The sequence below is a fragment of the Pangasianodon hypophthalmus genome, chromosome 6, assembly GCF_027358585.1.
Source record: "Pangasianodon hypophthalmus isolate fPanHyp1 chromosome 6, fPanHyp1.pri, whole genome shotgun sequence".
Classification (NCBI taxonomy): domain Eukaryota; kingdom Metazoa; phylum Chordata; class Actinopteri; order Siluriformes; family Pangasiidae; genus Pangasianodon; species Pangasianodon hypophthalmus.
Genome location: NC_069715.1, coordinates 5,975,803 through 5,993,397, shown reverse-complemented (window position 1 = coordinate 5,993,397; position 17,595 = coordinate 5,975,803). Strand labels below are relative to the sequence as shown.

The window sequence follows — 17,595 nt, the reverse complement described above, 5'->3', positions numbered from 1 at the left end:
TTTAACATGGTGGACAAGATTTTCAAGAGAGGGGGAATAAATCAAGATGTTAATGTATATGCAATAACACAAATTTTCCTAGAATGTCTCTGAGGATGTGGTTTATGAATGCTGGTAACACAGAGGGGGCATTGACCTGTCCATGTAACATTACAACATATTCATAGTGGCTGAGCCACTGGGCAGGGATAAATACTTTCACAATAGCTGAAATGTCCATCCCAGCCGCCACAGCCCCTTAGTTCCAGTGAAACGAAATTGTAATGCTACAGCACCCAAAGACATCATATACAATTGTGTGCTTACATTATAGCCTATAATTTGCGTACAGGCTAACTTTCAATAACTTTCATTGCTTCCAACCACTGATGCATGAAGTGTTATTATATGTATTCATCATTTTGAAAAGGATCCAAAGTCTTCATTAAAGAGGTTTTGGATTACTTAATAATAGATTACACTGACAAGTTTAAATTGCTTATTTATTTAAATTACATACATGACTTTAGTGAAAAAATTGTGAAACTGTAATATCATATTAATGGCTTGAAATAAAGCAATAAAAAATCCATAAATTAAGACAAATACGACTAGCCATTAAATAAAGACAAAAGAAATAAAAGGCTCTATAAAAGAAAGAAGCGTCAGTGTGTGTTGCAGTAGCAAAGCTGCATTACTGGAATATTTAACACATGCACTGGTTTAGTTGGCACTCTTTCACAGTTTAGTCAGTATATTGTTGTTTTCTGCTCTCTGTGAGCTTTGTCTTTTATGGAGTTTTGTGACTGTCACTAACTGAAAACGAGCTGTGTCATGAACATGTTTGGTAATTTACGGGCAACTCGTATTTTCAACATACATACGTGAGTATGAAATCAGTGTTACAGAAACTTTAGTAAATTTGGTGGGGTTTTTTTTCCTGCTCAGAATGTGGTCTTATCAACCCTAAAAACAAGCACAAACAGCGTAGTACATCTGGCCCTCTGTGCCTTTCTTCCACCACTACATAGTAAAGCTGACAAACTGATGTGAAAGCAAAACCAGCCAATATCAGCAGAGTGCCTGGTGTTTCCTGCATAATAGAATCGAGAGCTGAGTTGGTGATCCAGACAAAAAGGATTAAAAGAAAATACATAAACATTTATTCAGAGCTATTCAGCTGAGTGAGAAAGAGAGAGATCATTTCACCTCGTGAATAATATCTTTCTGATTCATGTCATTTAAATGGCAACGCAAAAATAAGGCAAAGGGCATTTGGAGACTGGTACGCTGAGAAAGATTTACATTTGTTTAGCATACAGAACTTTCTGTATAGATGTGCGTCTTCAGTGGACATTGGACTTCCACTGTTTTACTAAGGTTCACACATAGCTTAAATACTTTCAATAATAATAATAATAATAATAATAATAATAATAATTTGGGATCTTTGTCACAACATCGCTCATAAAGCATATATGTCCAACATTATATATGTATAAATATATCGGTTGCAACATACAATACACCCATATACCATAGGGGTACATCTCTTTATATATCTTTACCTTATATGTATGTATATATGTATTTATTTATTTATTTATTTATTTATTTATAGAATAGAAGAAGTACAAACATACAGTAATTTATTTACACACAGATGCATTATGATGTGTGTTAGCTACAGGTATGCACTCATAATCAATACTATGAAATTCAACACTCACGATATTGTTATCTTGGACAATTCAAAAATATCGTCATTCCTTGTGTTCCATTCAGGAAGAAGCTGCCAATGTCTACAAGATAAAGACCCTCTGGAAGGCAACTGATAGAGCACTTTATTCACTTTCTTTTTATTCAGCTTCCTGAAGGATTGAAGGATTCAGGAGAGTGAAACGAAGTGGAAACATGTTCTCTGGAGTGATAAAACACACTTCACTAACTGGCAGGCAGATGGACGCGTCTGGGTTTGGTGGATGCCAGGAGAACGCTATCTACCGGAATGCGCAGTGCCAACAGTACAGTTTGGTGGTGGAGGAATAATGGTCTGGGGCTGTTTTTCAGGGTTTGGTCTAGATCTCTTAATTCCAGTGATGGGTAAAGTTAATGCCACAGCATACAAAGATATTTTACACAGTTGTATGCTTTGTGGCAACAGCTGCACTATAGCACCACCATGTCAAGCATGTCTCTTTATTTCTATGAGTAGCAGGGGGGAATTCTGCACCATGGGATAAAAGCCGGTGTTTATGTGTCTTATATTCTGTGCTGCCCACTGTGTTTTAGTGCAGAAGAAGAAGAAGAAGAAGAAGAAGAAGAAGAGGAAGTAACAATTGTAACAATTCCAATAGTATTATAATCAGTTTGTGCATGGACCAGTGAAGGACTGTTAGCTGCCTGTTCCATCTGTTCCATGAGGGAGAAGAGGAATTTCTTAAAATGTCCAAGCCCTCAAAACTGCTTGAAATAACAGAATTTTAAAAAATATATATTTATTTATTTATTTTTATAAATAAAAAGATTTAAAATGAATGTGACTGTTGCTGCAACCATCACCCTCAAATGCTATAAATAGTCCTACATTTTGGGAGAAAGGGAGAAAAAAAAACATATAGGTGACCTCCCCATCACTGTTATAAGACTGAAGTGCACACGTGGTATTTTAAGCATTTTCATCTGAAAGTTGGTTGCAGACATTTTTTGGTGGACTTGTGTTTGCCTTTTGGTTACTTTGGTTACAGACTTTAATTTGCTCTGTGTTTGCTGGACTTTGGTCTCCTGGGTTGTGTCTTCATTATATTCATCTGTGCTATTTTTGCTTCCATAACACTACTCAAAATGTTGTTAGTTGTTAGAATGTCTTTTGATGACGTTCATGGAGAAAGACAAATGACTGCAATTTGGGAAATGAAGTTATTCATGTTTATTGTCTCCAAAAACAATTAAACAGATTAAAACTGCCATTACAAACAACAGAGGACATCAGGACGACTGGTCATCTGCAGCACACAGCAGTTTCTGCACAAAGAGAAAGAGCATTATTTTCTCTTCTGTGCTCAAGGGCACATAATTCTGCGATTATAAATGGACACTGAAATACTGCTAAATAGAAGAGTGATGCTAAAATGAGCGACTTCGTAAAAAGTACTCACAGCACTGGTAGAGTAATTTGAGTCTGTCGATGTCGTTTTGGCTCATCTGAGTGGCTTTGCCAAAGACCACATTGGGGTCAGGGATGGGGATCATGGTGGCCTGGCCATTCTTAGAGAAAACAGTTCTGAAATATCAAATAACAAAGTCAATATTTTCTGTTTCGCAAAATGTACTCTGTATAAATATCTTGTTGTGTAGTTGTTTAGTCATTGTCTGACTTGGAGTACTGCATGACGGAGTTGTAATCGTAGGGAGTTCCCTGATTCAGAGTTTGCTTTACGTTGAAGTTGTGTTTATGATCTATGGAAATAAACACAATAAGTAGTTAGTTTAGTCAAGTCCCCCAAAAATTTATCCAACCCCAACCCCACCCCTAACAAACAGTAGGATTAAATGTTCTAGCAAAATAATTCCCTGTAAATTTTATTTTCTATTATAATAAATACATGACTTCAGTGTTAGAGCATGCTGAGCCTGTACCGTCTGAAACGTTATCCCAGACAACTTGGATGTGGTTGTCTCGGTCACTGCGGCATTGTTCATGATTAAAGCCCAGAGCATGAAGAAGCTCATGTTGGACGATCTGGTGATAGACACAACCATTTTGGGCCAGAGACACCGTCTGCATATTGCCAGTGCTTCCAACATAGGACCAACATCTGTAAATAGAAAATTCATTTATTAATTAAAAGGTTTTTGATATGTTGAAATGATTTTTCATATTGATTAGATATACTAGTTCACATGTTAGGTTTGAGTATGATCATCTTAATTCTATATCTGAAAAATTAACTGCATCAAGTTCTCGATTCTTGCTTAAGGTTATGGATCTAAACCTGTTTACAGTTTGTGCATTGTAACTACAGTGAGGCTTCATTTGTTCCGACCAGGAACTAGTTCATTTCCTAGTACTTTATTATAATGTACTTTGGTATTTTAAATTAAGGACTGAGAAAACTATCTAAAGATGGAGTTGTGCATGGCTGAAGGGAGTTGAATTAGCTTAAGAAAAATTATATGTGTGCAACATTCGTGTAAAATTTCTTAAAACTGGTTTTTATCCTAAGTGAGTATAATTTTACTGCATACCCATCGCGAGATGTAATGTTAATATAGGCGTTCTCATTGGTGCGTGGTATGAAGTGAATGCAGGAGACTGTGGAGAAGGAGTCCAGACCGTTCTTGATAACCTGCATCTGAGTATCAGCTAAGGAGGAGGGAGGAGGGGGAACAGGGTAGATAAATTGTAATCAATAAACTTCATCTATTAAGTTAGCCACTTTGCATTGATAAAATAAACAACTATATACATGCATAATGTAACGTCTGGTGATAACATTATAACACTAGTTGTTCAGTTGAGGTCAGTTTGGCAGTATCAGACTACAAATGAGTGAAAATCAGCTCAGGATTCAGTAGGAGAAAACTTAATGTGAAACATATTAATGATTGAATAAAGAAAATTGAAATATGATACGAAATGTCGTATCACTGACGTACTGTATGCGTAGGAGATCACGTAGGGGACGTAGACCTTTCCGTCAGCCGACTTTGGCCACTTGCAGTTCTTGGCGGTGCAGGGGTCAGCGTTTTTCTCATTGCCAGTAGGAACAGCAATGTCTCCTTCAATCAGCACAGTGTCACCAATGGCACGATCTAAAACATGGAACAGAGTTTTCAGTGTCATAACATTCATAAATTTCAATATATGGATTACCACATTAGGAAGAATTAAATGGTGCTTATGTGTAAAGTGAAAATGATCTGTAGGACCAGTGTTCTTAGACTTTGTCAGTGAAACATTTAAGAGAATGGTTAGGTTAAAAAAACGAGTTCGTCTGCTAACACGTTTGGAGTCCATGTTTGTTCCTGTAGTGTTGCACTGGATGTAGGAGGCTGATAGCTAGCAAACGATTTAAGGTTTTCTCTGCCAGTAGTGATTCTGTAAATATCTGCCCCAAACCACATCTAGTTCATAAGTAATTTCATGCAAACGTGGGACTGTGTCTTAGGATGCAGTCTCATTTATAAACATGAACAAAATTTCACACTGTAGCTAAAGACTGTAATGTTATTTGGGTTATCGTCTTAGCCAACTGAAATCACTTTCTTCCTCAAAGACATTCAGTTTCAATCTGTGCAAGACAAGAGCCACCGTTGTGTGGATTCCAAACGTAGGGGACGTAGACCTTTCAGACCTCCAGAAAGCAGAACTGTACCTGGGAGTGATGTGCATGATGACTTTTATGTATGATTATATAAGACTTTGTGTGAGAGAAACTTTCATTACATGTTGCCTACATTAGCCATGTAGCTTCAGTGCAAGACTAAGCAAAAGAAGCAAACATCAGATATCAAACATGACATGCGTTACTGACTACATTTTGTGTAACTGAATTATTGTGTAAATTTGATTTCTTCTCTGAGCATACAGTAAAAAGAACAAAAAAAATCATATTTGTAAATATGTACGGTTAGCAATGTTATTGTATTGATGTGTGTATAATGTATATACTGAGTCTGGGTGTCATATACTATAGAGTGACAGTGCTGATTTCTTCTTTAAGGGCGAGTGTGTACTTACTGATTTTACTGTTTGCTCTCTCGATCAATTCTCCCACAGGCAGAAGAGAAAGAGAGTCCTCCATAGCTATGCAGGTGAATAATTAGTTCAGTAAGAAAATCATGTTTACTGCCAACATGCATTCTCATATATTAAAATAACAAATAATAATTTAAACATGAAAATTAATGATATTTTTAAAGAGCTTTTATAATGGTTGTATTAGAGCATATAACTTACCAAAGTGCACAGAAAAACAGCCAGGACATAAAAACAGAAAAAAACACTAATCAGTAACTGAATAAATATTCAAACACCTTCCACATCTCTGTTACTAATACTAGTCTAGATATAGTGTTTAGTACACATTATTATGTGTCCTGACTATATCTGTATTTTAACTGATTATTTTTTAACCAGTGTCTATAAAACTGCTGTGTACTAGCACTGAACCCATCCATTGTGTTTAGTCGCTGTTCTCTCTGTTCTTCCTTCAATTAACTCACACTTGCTTCTGCTCAGTTGGTGGATAGTCAGTTCTGCCTGACTTGTAAGTCGCTTTGAATAATAACGTCTGCCAAATGATGATTGTAAAGAGAAAAAATAATAATCTACAAGCTGAAAATATCATTAGTGTGGTAGAGGATGTTCAGTCTTGTGTCTAGAACATTAGTAAGATCTTTGAGTTTACACACATCTGCATGCATGTCTCTCACCTCCTCTGCAGAACAGACCAGCAGCAGGGCCAACAGACCCACAGTCACCTTATACACAAACATGACAGCAAATGTCCTGTAGAGGGAGGCAGAAACATTAGTATACAGAAGAGATTCTCTACTCTGGTCCCAGGGACCTCCTGCACATTTAAGAATTCAGTATGACTATTTTAGACGTAGCACAAATAAGTCAATGATGAGTGTTAGTAGAGTGAGTGCTCTTACCTCAGAACTCCAAGAAGAAATGAGATGGTACAGTGGCAGAGGGACGGCTGGGTTTTATACCCTTCTCTGTGTACCCAGTGTGATAAGCGTATGATGTACATATCGACCAGCAAATGCTGATTCTTGAAAAGATTATCTTTACACGTGACTGTACATGTAACCTTGTTATCAAGACAGCAGATGCAGCTTTTCCTATGATCAGCACACAATCACCATGAAAGTTTCACATATACGGGGGCACTGGGATTACTTCACACACACTCACACACACACACACACACACATACTCAGTTTCATGAAGTATGAAAGATTTTTGTGAAGTGAAGAATAAAACTAGATTAATCAAGTCAGATCTTTTCCCACATTTAATGAGAAATTACAAGGTATACAAATAAAGTAAAGAACAATCAGAAACTTTTTAGAGGAAAAAGGAAAAATAAAAAACTTACAATAACCTAGTTGCAAAAGTATGCACACCCCTGAACTAACACTTTGTTGAAGCATCTTTTGATTATATTACACCGCTCAGACTTTTGGGTAAGAGTCTATCAGCATGGCATGTCTTGACTTGGCAATATTTTCTCACTCTTTCTTCCAAAAACAATTCTAAATCCATCAATCCATCAAGGCTTCGCCTTGGGTATGGTGGCCTTTTGGTGATTGGCTTCTTTTTTTTTTTTTTTTTGCACCAAACATACCTTTAGGAATTATTATACCTTTTGGAATTGTCTCATCAGACCATAACACATTTTGCCACATGGTTTGGGGTGATTTAATTGGGCTTGGGTGTTTTTTGTGAGAAAGAGCTTCCATCTAGCCACCTTACCTCATAGCCCAGACATGTGAAGAATATGAGAGATTGCTGTCACATGCAATCAGTACTTGTTAGATATTCCTGCAGCTGTGAATGTGTGTCATTTTTTCTACACACGCAGCAAAAACTAGGAGTACTTAACAAACACAAACAAACTAGACAAGCACGAAATATACATGAACATAGCATGGATATGACAACATACAACAATGCTATTCACAACAGACCCTAGACAAAGAGTGCTGTACAATCGTGACAAAATACTAGTGCTCATTGTGCATATAAACGTGATTCAGGTGTTCATGATCATGTGACTCGGTGCGTGATGTGAACACGTGGTGTGCAGTGGCTGGTGGGTGCTGTAGTCCTGCGCAATTATCTGCTTTATACTAGATTTTGCTTTCTAGTTTTGCTTTCCACTAGATTTTGGAGTGTGGCTGTGGGGATTTGTGATCATTCAGCCACATGAGCAATAGTGAGGTTGAGCACTGCAGTTGGGCGAGGAGGACCGGTGCACAGTCATTGTTCTAATTCATCCCAAAGGTGTTCAGTGGGGTTGAGGTCAGGGCTCTGTGCAGGACACTCGAGTTCTTCCACTCCAACCTTCACACACACACACCATGTCTTCATGGAGCTTGCTTTGTGCACAGGGGCATTGTCATGTTGGAACAGGTTTGGGTCTCGTAGTTCTAGTGAAAGGAAATCTTAATGATACATCAAACAAAGTCATTGTTAGCCACTGTGTGCTTCAAACTTTGTGGCAAATGTTAGGGGAAGGCTTGCATATGGCTGTAAAGGTGTCCACATACTTTTGGCTGTATAGTGTATATTTTCTAACCAGGACAGGGAAGGGGAAAGTCTTACTGTCTTTCCCTTTTCTTCCCTGTATCTTTCCCAACCCTAAAAATACACACTTACAAAAATGTTCTGTCTCTCTTTCCTGTAGACACATGTACAATCTCTCTGTCTTTTTCAACACACACTACCCCAGTGCCGGTCCTAAGCCCAGATAAACCTGGGGAGGGTTGCTTCAGGAAGGGCATCCAATGTAAAACTGTGCCAAATCAAAATATATGCGGACCAATGATCCACTGTGGTGACATATAATGGGAGCAGCTGAAAGAAGTAGAAGAACAACACCAACACACACTACAACAGGCCACATCAGCACCTTCAGTTTACCTGGTAGACATTTACGTTGCATCTGACACTCAGACTTGTTCTCTCACATCCCTCATCCACCATATCATGGAATATGTCAGAGAAAACATACACCAGAAGCATATCTTATGTGTCTACACACCCACCCACACACCCACACACACACACACACACACACACACACACAAACACACACACACACACACACACACACATGCACCTGCAAAAGCAGACTTATTCTCTCAGACCTCTCTTCTGCCATGTCAGGCCATAGAGCTTATTAAACAACCTGGTATGCATTATGGCACTGGGTTTTGTAATGCAGAAAAATGTGTGTCCAACCACTTCTAACTTCCATAATAATAATAATAATAATAATAATAATAATAATAATAATAATAATAATAAATGAAGAAGAAGAAGCAAGTTTTCATTTTCTGAATGTTCTGAATGTTAACAGTTAATTAACAGAATTTTAAATGTATTAATTAAGTACTGTAAAGGTGAGAGACAGAAAAGTCATTAGGAATGACAAAAAAAAAGTGATTAAGATGAAAAAGCTTAAATATAAAGTATTTAAAAATGTGTCCATCTCAGAGTGAAGTAACCCCAGTGCCCCCGTATATGTGAAACTTTCATGGTGATTGTGTGCTGATCATAGGAAAAGCTGCATCTGCTGTCTTGATAACAAGGTTACATGTACAGTCACGTGTAAAGATAATCTTTTCAAGAATCAGCATTTGCTGGTCGATATGTACATCATACGCTTATCACACTGGGTACACAGAGAAGGGTATAAAACCCAGCCGTCCCTCTGCCACTGTACCATCTCATTTCTTCTTGGAGTTCTGAGGTAAGAGCACTCACTCTACTAACACTCATCATTGACTTATTTGTGCTACGTCTAAAATAGTCATACTGAATTCTTAAATGTGCAGGAGGTCCCTGGGACCAGAGTAGAGAATCTCTTCTGTATACTAATGTTTCTGCCTCCCTCTACAGGACATTTGCTGTCATGTTTGTGTATAAGGTGACTGTGGGTCTGTTGGCCCTGCTGCTGGTCTGTTCTGCAGAGGAGGTGAGAGACATGCATGCAGATGTGTGTAAACTCAAAGATCTTACTAATGTTCTAGACACAAGACTGAACATCCTCTACCACACTAATGATATTTTCAGCTTGTAGATTATTATTTTTTCTCTTTACAATCATCATTTGGCAGACGTTATTATTCAAAGCGACTTACAAGTCAGGCAGAACTGACTATCCACCAACTGAGCAGAAGCAAGTGTGAGTTAATTGAAGGAAGAACAGAGAGAACAGCGACTAAACACAATGGATGGGTTCAGTGCTAGTACACAGCAGTTTTATAGACACTGGTTAAAAAATAATCAGTTAAAATACAGATATAGTCAGGACACATAATAATGTGTACTAAACACTATATCTAGACTAGTATTAGTAACAGAGATGTGGAAGGTGTTTGAATATTTATTCAGTTACTGATTAGTGTTTTTTTCTGTTTTTATGTCCTGGCTGTTTTTCTGTGCACTTTGGTAAGTTATATGCTCTAATACAACCATTATAAAAGCTCTTTAAAAATATCATTAATTTTCATGTTTAAATTATTATTTGTTATTTTAATATATGAGAATGCATGTTGGCAGCAAACATGATTTTCTTACTGAACTAATTATTCACCTGCATAGCTATGGAGGACTCTCTTTCTCTTCTGCCTGTGGGAGAATTGATCGAGAGAGCAAACAGTAAAATCAGTAAGTACACACTCGCCCTTAAAGAAGAAATCAGCACTGTCACTCTATAGTATATGACACCCAGACTCAGTATATACGTTATACACACATCAATACAATAACATTGCTAACCGTACATATTTACAAATATGATTTTTTTTGTTCTTTTTACTGTATGCTCAGAGAAGAAATCAAATTTACACAATAATTCAGTTACACAAAATGTAGTCAGTAACGCATGTCATGTTTGATATCTGATGTTTGCTTCTTTTGCTTAGTCTTGCACTGAAGCTACATGGCTAATGTAGGCAACATGTAATGAAAGTCTCTCTCACACAAAGTCTTATATAATCATACATAAAAGTCATCATGCACATCACTCCCAGGTACAGTTCTGCTTTCTGGAGGTCTGAAAGGTCTACGTCCCCTACGTTTGGAATCCACACAACGGTGGCTCTTGTCTTGCACAGATTGAAACTGAATGTCTTTGAGGAAGAAAGTGATTTCAGTTGGCTAAGACGATAACCCAAATAACATTACAGTCTTTAGCTACAGTGTGAAATTTTGTTCATGTTTATAAATGAGACTGCATCCTAAGACACAGTCCCACGTTTGCATGAAATTACTTATGAACTAGATGTGGTTTGGGGCAGATATTTACAGAATCACTATTGGCAGAGAAAACCTTAAATCGTTTGCTAGCTATCAGCCTCCTACATCCAGTGCAACACTACAGGAACAAACATGGACTCCAAACGTGTTAGCAGACGAACTCGTTTTTTTAACCTAACCATTCTCTTAAATGTTTCACTGACAAAGTCTAAGAACACTGGTCCTACAGATCATTTTCACTTTACACATAAGCACCATTTAATTCTTCCTAATGTGGTAATCCATATATTGAAATTTATGAATGTTATGACACTGAAAACTCTGTTCCATGTTTTAGATCGTGCCATCGGTGACACTGTGCTGATTGAAGGAGACATTGCTGTTCCTACTGGCAATGAGAAAAACGCTGACCCCTGCACCGCCATGAACTGCAAGTGGCCAAAGTCGGCTGACGGAAAGGTCTACGTCCCCTACGTGATCTCCTACGCATACAGTACGTCAGTGATACGACATTTCGTATCATATTTCAATTTTCTTTATTCAATCATTAATATGTTTCACATTAAGTTTTCTCCTACTGAATCCTGAGCTGATTTTCACTCATTTGTAGTCTGATACTGCCAAACTGACCTCAACTGAACAACTAGTGTTATAATGTTATCACCAGACGTTACATTATGCATGTATATAGTTGTTTATTTTATCAATGCAAAGTGGCTAACTTAATAGATGAAGTTTATTGATTACAATTTATCTACCCTGTTCCCCCTCCTCCCTCCTCCTTAGCTGATACTCAGATGCAGGTTATCAGGAACGGTCTGGACTCCTTCTCCACAGTCTCCTGCATCCGCTTCATACCACGCACCAATGAGAACGCCTATATTGACATTACATCTCGCGATGGGTATGCAGTAAAATTATACTCACTTAGGATAAAAACCAGTTTTAAGAAATTTTACACGAATGTTGCACACATATAATTTTTCTTAAGCTAATTCAACTCCCTTCAGCCATGCACAACTCCATCTTTAGATAGTTTTCTCAGTCCTTAATTTAAAATACCAAAGTACATTATAATAAAGTACTAGGAAATGAACTAGTTCCTGGTCGGAACAAATGAAGCCTCACTGTAGTTACAATGCACAAACTGTAAACAGGTTTAGATCCATAACCTTAAGCAAGAATCGAGAACTTGATGCAGTTAGTTTTTCAGATATAGAATTAAGATGATCATACACAAACCTAACATGTGAACTAGTATATCTAATCAATATGAAAAATCATTTCAACATATCAAAAACCTTTTAATTAATAAATTAATTTTCTATTTACAGATGTTGGTCCTTAATTGGACGAACTGGCAATATGCAGACGGTGTCTCTGGCCCAAAATGGTTGTGTCTATCACCAGATCGTCCAACATGAGCTTCTTCATGCTCTGGGCTTTAATCATGAACAATGCCGCAGTGACCGAGACAAGCACATCCAAGTTGTCTGGGATAACGTTTCAGACGGTACAGGCTCAGCATGCTCTAACACTGAAGTCATGTATTTATTATAATAGAAAATAAAATTTACAGGGAATTATTTTGCTAGAACATTTAATCCTACTGTTTGTTAGGGGTGGGGTTGGGGTTGGATAAATTTTTGGGGGACTTGACTAAACTAACTACTTATTGTGTTTATTTCCATAGATCAGAAACACAACTTCAACATAAAGCAAACTCTGAATCAGGGAACTCCCTACGATTACAACTCCGTCATGCAGTACTCCAAGTCAGACAATGACTAAACAACTACACAACAAGATATTTATACAGAGTACATTTTGCGAAACAGAAAATATTGACTTTGTTATTTGATATTTCAGAACTGCTTTCTCTAAGAATGGCCAGGCCACCATGATCCCCATCCCTGACCCCAATGTGGTCTTTGGCAAAGCCACTCAGATGAGCCAAAACGACATCAACAGACTCAAATTACTCTACCAGTGCTGTGAGTACTTTTTACGAAGTCGCTCATTTTAGCATCACTCTTCTATTTAGCAGTATTTCAGTGTCCATTTATAATCGCAGAATTATGTGCCCTTGAGCACAGAAGAGAAAATAATGCTCTTTCTCTTTGTGCAGAAACTGCTGTGTGCTGCAGATGACCAGTCGTCCTGATGTCCTCTGTTGTTTGTAATGGCAGTTTTAATCTGTTTAATTGTTTTTGGAGACAATAAACATGAATAACTTCATTTCCCAAATTGCAGTCATTTGTCTTTCTCCATGAACGTCATCAAAAGACATTCTAACAACTAACAACATTTTGAGTAGTGTTATGGAAGCAAAAATAGCACAGATGAATATAATGAAGACACAACCCAGGAGACCAAAGTCCAGCAAACACAGAGCAAATTAAAGTCTGTAACCAAAGTAACCAAAAGGCAAACACAAGTCCACCAAAAAATGTCTGCAACCAACTTTCAGATGAAAATGCTTAAAATACCACGTGTGCACTTCAGTCTTATAACAGTGATGGGGAGGTCACCTATATGTTTTTTTTCTCCCTTTCTCCCAAAATGTAGGACTATTTATAGCATTTGAGGGTGATGGTTGCAGCAACAGTCACATTCATTTTAAATCTTTTTATTTATAAAAATAAATAAATAAATATATATTTTTTAAAATTCTGTTATTTCAAGCAGTTTTGAGGGCTTGGACATTTTAAGAAATTCCTCTTCTCCCTCATGGAACAGATGGAACAGGCAGCTAACAGTCCTTCACTGGTCCATGCACAAACTGATTATAATACTATTGGAATTGTTACAATTGTTACTTCCTCTTCTTCTTCTTCTTCTTCTTCTTCTTCTTCTTCTGCACTAAAACACAGTGGGCAGCACAGAATATAAGAGACATAAACACCGGCTTTTATCCCATGGTGCAGAATTCCCCCCTGCTACTCATAGAAATAAAGAGACATGCTTGACATGGTGGTGCTATAGTGCAGCTGTTGCCACAAAGCATACAACTGTGTAAAATATCTTTGTATGCTGTGGCATTAACTTTACCCATCACTGGAATTAAGAGATCTAGACCAAACCCTGAAAAACAGCCCCAGACCATTATTCCTCCACCACCAAACTGTACTGTTGGCACTGCGCATTCCGGTAGATAGCGTTCTCCTGGCATCCACCAAACCCAGACGCGTCCATCCGCCTGCCAGTTAGTGAAGTGTGTTTTATCACCAGAGAACATGTTTCCACTTCGTTTCACTCTCCTGAATCCTTCAATTTCACAATAATAGCACTTACATTTGTCCGGGGCAGATCGAGAAGGGCAGAAATTTCACAAACTGACTTGTGGAAAAGATGGCATCCTAAAATAGTGCCACATTTAAAGTCACTGAGCTCCTCAGTATGACTCATTATATGTTTGTCTTTGGAGATTGCATGGCTATGTGCTTGGTCTTTTGCACCTGTTAGCAATTGGTTTGGCTAAAAACACCGGAATTCCTCATACTTTTGGCCTTATAGTGTACGTTTAGCTATCTGTTTCAGTCCAATTGAGCTGAAATTAGTTATAACCCTACTTAAATTTTAACTAATATTTTTAAATTTTTAAAAACAAGCACATCTCTTGTACAATAAAGTGTACAGTGAATCATATTTGTTAGCATGATTCATTTAAACTATACTTATTTGCCTTTTAGACCATTTAGCCCCTGATATGCAAATATCTCTGATATTGACATAAAAGACTCATAAATGAGTAAGTCACTGAGAAACATTGAATTAACTAATTAACTATTTCTTAAACAGAAGGTTTAAAAGAAAAATAATTGATGTTTGTATGTTTGTGTGTGTGTGTGTGTTTGTGTGTGTGTCCATGTGGTTGTGGTGTGGTCTGGGTTAGATGTCCGTTAAACCCAGCTCTTCCGAGAGTCATTGATGAATAAGTGGCTTCATTGAGGTAAATGAATGAACAAAAAAAACATTGAATTAACTATTTTGTTGGTTAATTACATAGTAATGACAAAATATTACACTGTAGTGACAAAAGGTTTGATCCCTTCCAGTGGGGATGTGAGAGGAGCAGTAATGGAGCTGAATCTACTAATAAGCCACATACAAAAATTTGCAATTTGCAGGAATCTCTGAAGGTTAATTAATTCACCATAGACACATTAAATTAGCATTTTTCTCCTTTGAAGAAGAGAGAGCTCTCCAGAGGTCTATGCAGGACCTTAGCATGATAGCTGAAATGTCCTTACCAACACTGAAGCGATTAACGCGGGGTAAAGCAGATGATAGTTTTGCCTAGGTCGCCCAGTTGTCGTCACATACTTCAGTCATTGTCATGCTGGAACAGGTTTGGGCCCCTTAGTTACAGTGAAGTAAAATCTTAATGATACATCAAACAAAGACATTCTAAACAATTGTGTGCTTCAAACTTTGTGGCAACAGTTAAAGTAAGGCCTGCATATGGCTGTGAAGGTCAGGTGTCCTCACACTTTTGGCTGTATAGTGTATAATTTCTAATCAGGACAGAGAAAAGGAAGGTCTTGCTGTCTTTCCTTTTTGTTCCCTGTATCTTTCCCAACCCATCTGTCTTTCCTGCAGACACATGTGCAATCTTTTTAACCTCTGCACACACTACCCCAGGCCACATCAGCTCCTTCTGTTTACCTGGTAGACATTTACTTTGCATCTGACACTCATTAAACTCTACAGGAACACTAAGTCATCTGAAAGGAATATGAAACTATACAGTTCCACATCAATAACAAATGCTATGAAACGTGAATTAAGCAGAATTAGTGACTCTTTACTGAGGTCAGTGAGGAGGAAAAGCCTCACACAGTGTGTGTGTGTGTGTGTGTGTACACCACATGATGGCAGCAAAAACGAATCTAGCTGAGGTAGTTGGTAAAACTGAGCTCCTTTAATAACAGACTCAGACAGTGGCCCCAAAAACACTGTCATATGAATTTCACTACATTAGAAGAAAGAAGAAGCCTTTATTTGTCACATTTACATTATAGAAGAGAGAAATATCCCAGCTTCTTTTTCCAGGAATTTGGGACAACACGACAACACGAAACTCACTCAAAGTTACAGCGTTCCAATCCCGCGTAGTTCAAACACAGCTGATTAACGAGTGCCGTAGTGAACATCCGAACACTCATCCACTGTGCAGCCAGAGGACTCCTGTAACATCGTAATCTTCACTCTCGTCGTTTCATTGTCGGCGGCTTTACTTCAGAGCGCTTACTGTCTGACGATTCAGCTTTCGTACGGCCCAGACACCACAAGGAAAGGAGCAGCTTGCAGGAAATGTAGAAACATGTCAAACCAAGTGACATTTATTTTAAAGAAAGCAGTTTTCAAGCAAAACATTTCCCAAAACATTGCTATGTTTAATAATACAAAAAATATATATATATCTAAAATTTATAAAGTATTTAGACACTTTTAATATTATGAACTACACCATCTGGTTAATCTGCAGGGGCACCTGTATGAAAATGAAGGTGATTGACTACATACATCCACTATAATTACCTTGGGACCAGCTTGTTAAAAATGGCTAAGAAGTAAGTAAGAAGTAGCATCATCTGACTGCACAAAGAAGGCCACTCTATTCACCAGATCAGCAGAACGTGTGGGAAAAAAAAGTTAAAAGATGAAGGGGTGAAATCAAGAAAAACAGGCAAGAAACAGCAGCTAGGATATTTTTTCTGATTATTTTTTCAAGAATTTTTCACCCGGATAATGATCCAAAGCATACTAGCCACAATTTGAAAGAATACTTTATATATTTGTAATAAATGTAGATTGTCGATGCTCTAGTGTGGATGAACTCAAAGTTTTGTTGGAAGAAAGTTTAACCACAACTGTTACAGAAACTGGTTAATTCCAGGCCTGGATGTTGTCAAGAAGTTCTGCGAAACAAAAGATTGGCAAACTAAATACTAAAACACTGTAACTGTCATCTTTAATGAAGCCACTGTCAATTGTCCAAGTACTTTTTGTCTAATTTTGTACCGTATATCTATAATTTTTATATTATTAAACATACAATCTATTTTTTTGGAAACGGTTTTGCTTGAAAACTGTGCTTGGGGTATCATTCCGCTTTGTTTGACATGTTGTTTTCTAATGCAGTGAAATTCATACATTTGTATGTGTGGTACAAATACCTCTGGTACATGTAGAAATACAAAAGTTTAAAAATATATATTGTAAAGCATGGTGGTTCATTAGCTTCTTTGAGTCACTCTGGAAGTATTAATAAGCCTAGATATTTTCACCAGGCTGCGCTGATCACCGAAAACAGTCTGCGTTAAATGAACAAACAGCAGTATATACTGCAGTGAGATAGTCGATCATTTGGTTCCCTAAAATATTGAATTCCACCAAGATTCATGAATAATATAGACACTTTTGTAAACATTTCATTGCTGCATTTTAATGAAATTTTAGGGGAAGAAGGGCTTCCCGTGTATTCTTAGAGCAATCGGCTGGGATGTTGATTTGCACCCATCAGGCTAGCACAAACCCTGCTAGGAAGTAATCATTTTCATTAATTCACAAAACCACTTTTCTACCAGAGAAAATGAAATTCACAAATC

The 17,595-nt window shown here is 37.5% G+C and overlaps 2 protein-coding genes across 2 annotated transcripts; one reads left to right on the top strand and one right to left on the bottom strand.

Moving 5' to 3' along the window:
- Positions 1 to 2,893: 2,893 nt before the first annotated feature.
- Positions 2,894 to 6,758, bottom strand: LOC117597592 (low choriolytic enzyme-like). The gene is made up of 9 exons (XM_034305480.2): positions 6,643 to 6,758; positions 6,418 to 6,493; positions 5,723 to 5,780; positions 4,639 to 4,794; positions 4,228 to 4,345; positions 3,619 to 3,797; positions 3,357 to 3,438; positions 3,138 to 3,262; positions 2,894 to 3,003 (listed from the first exon to the last, which is right to left on the bottom strand). Coding segments are annotated over exons 1-9 (897 nt in total). The 5' UTR covers positions 6,744 to 6,758; the 3' UTR covers positions 2,894 to 3,001.
- Positions 6,759 to 9,369: 2,611 nt separating this feature from the next.
- On the top strand, positions 9,370 to 13,219 carry LOC113534713 (low choriolytic enzyme-like). Its single transcript, XM_034305479.2, has 9 exons — positions 9,370 to 9,470; positions 9,620 to 9,695; positions 10,333 to 10,390; positions 11,319 to 11,474; positions 11,768 to 11,885; positions 12,316 to 12,494; positions 12,675 to 12,756; positions 12,851 to 12,975; positions 13,110 to 13,219. Coding segments are annotated over exons 1-9 (897 nt in total). The 3' UTR covers positions 13,112 to 13,219.
- Positions 13,220 to 17,595: the final 4,376 nt, after the last annotated feature.

Coding starts and splice junctions, on each gene's coding strand:
- LOC117597592 (XM_034305480.2), bottom strand. CDS start 6,743: ATGTACATCATACGCTTATCACACTGGGTACACAGAGAAGGGTATAAA. Junction 4,795..5,722: donor GAGAGCAAACAGTAAAATCA/GTAAGTACACAC, acceptor TCCATGTTTTAG/ATCGTGCCATTGGTGACACT. Junction 4,346..4,638: donor CGTGATCTCCTACGCATACA/GTACGTCAGTGA, acceptor CCTCCTCCTTAG/CTGATACTCAGATGCAGGTT.
- LOC113534713 (XM_034305479.2), top strand. CDS start 9,370: ATGTACATCATACGCTTATCACACTGGGTACACAGAGAAGGGTATAAA. Junction 9,471..9,619: donor TTTCTTCTTGGAGTTCTGAG/GTAAGAGCACTC, acceptor CTCCCTCTACAG/GACATTTGCTGTCATGTTTG. Junction 11,475..11,767: donor CGTGATCTCCTACGCATACA/GTACGTCAGTGA, acceptor CCTCCTCCTTAG/CTGATACTCAGATGCAGGTT.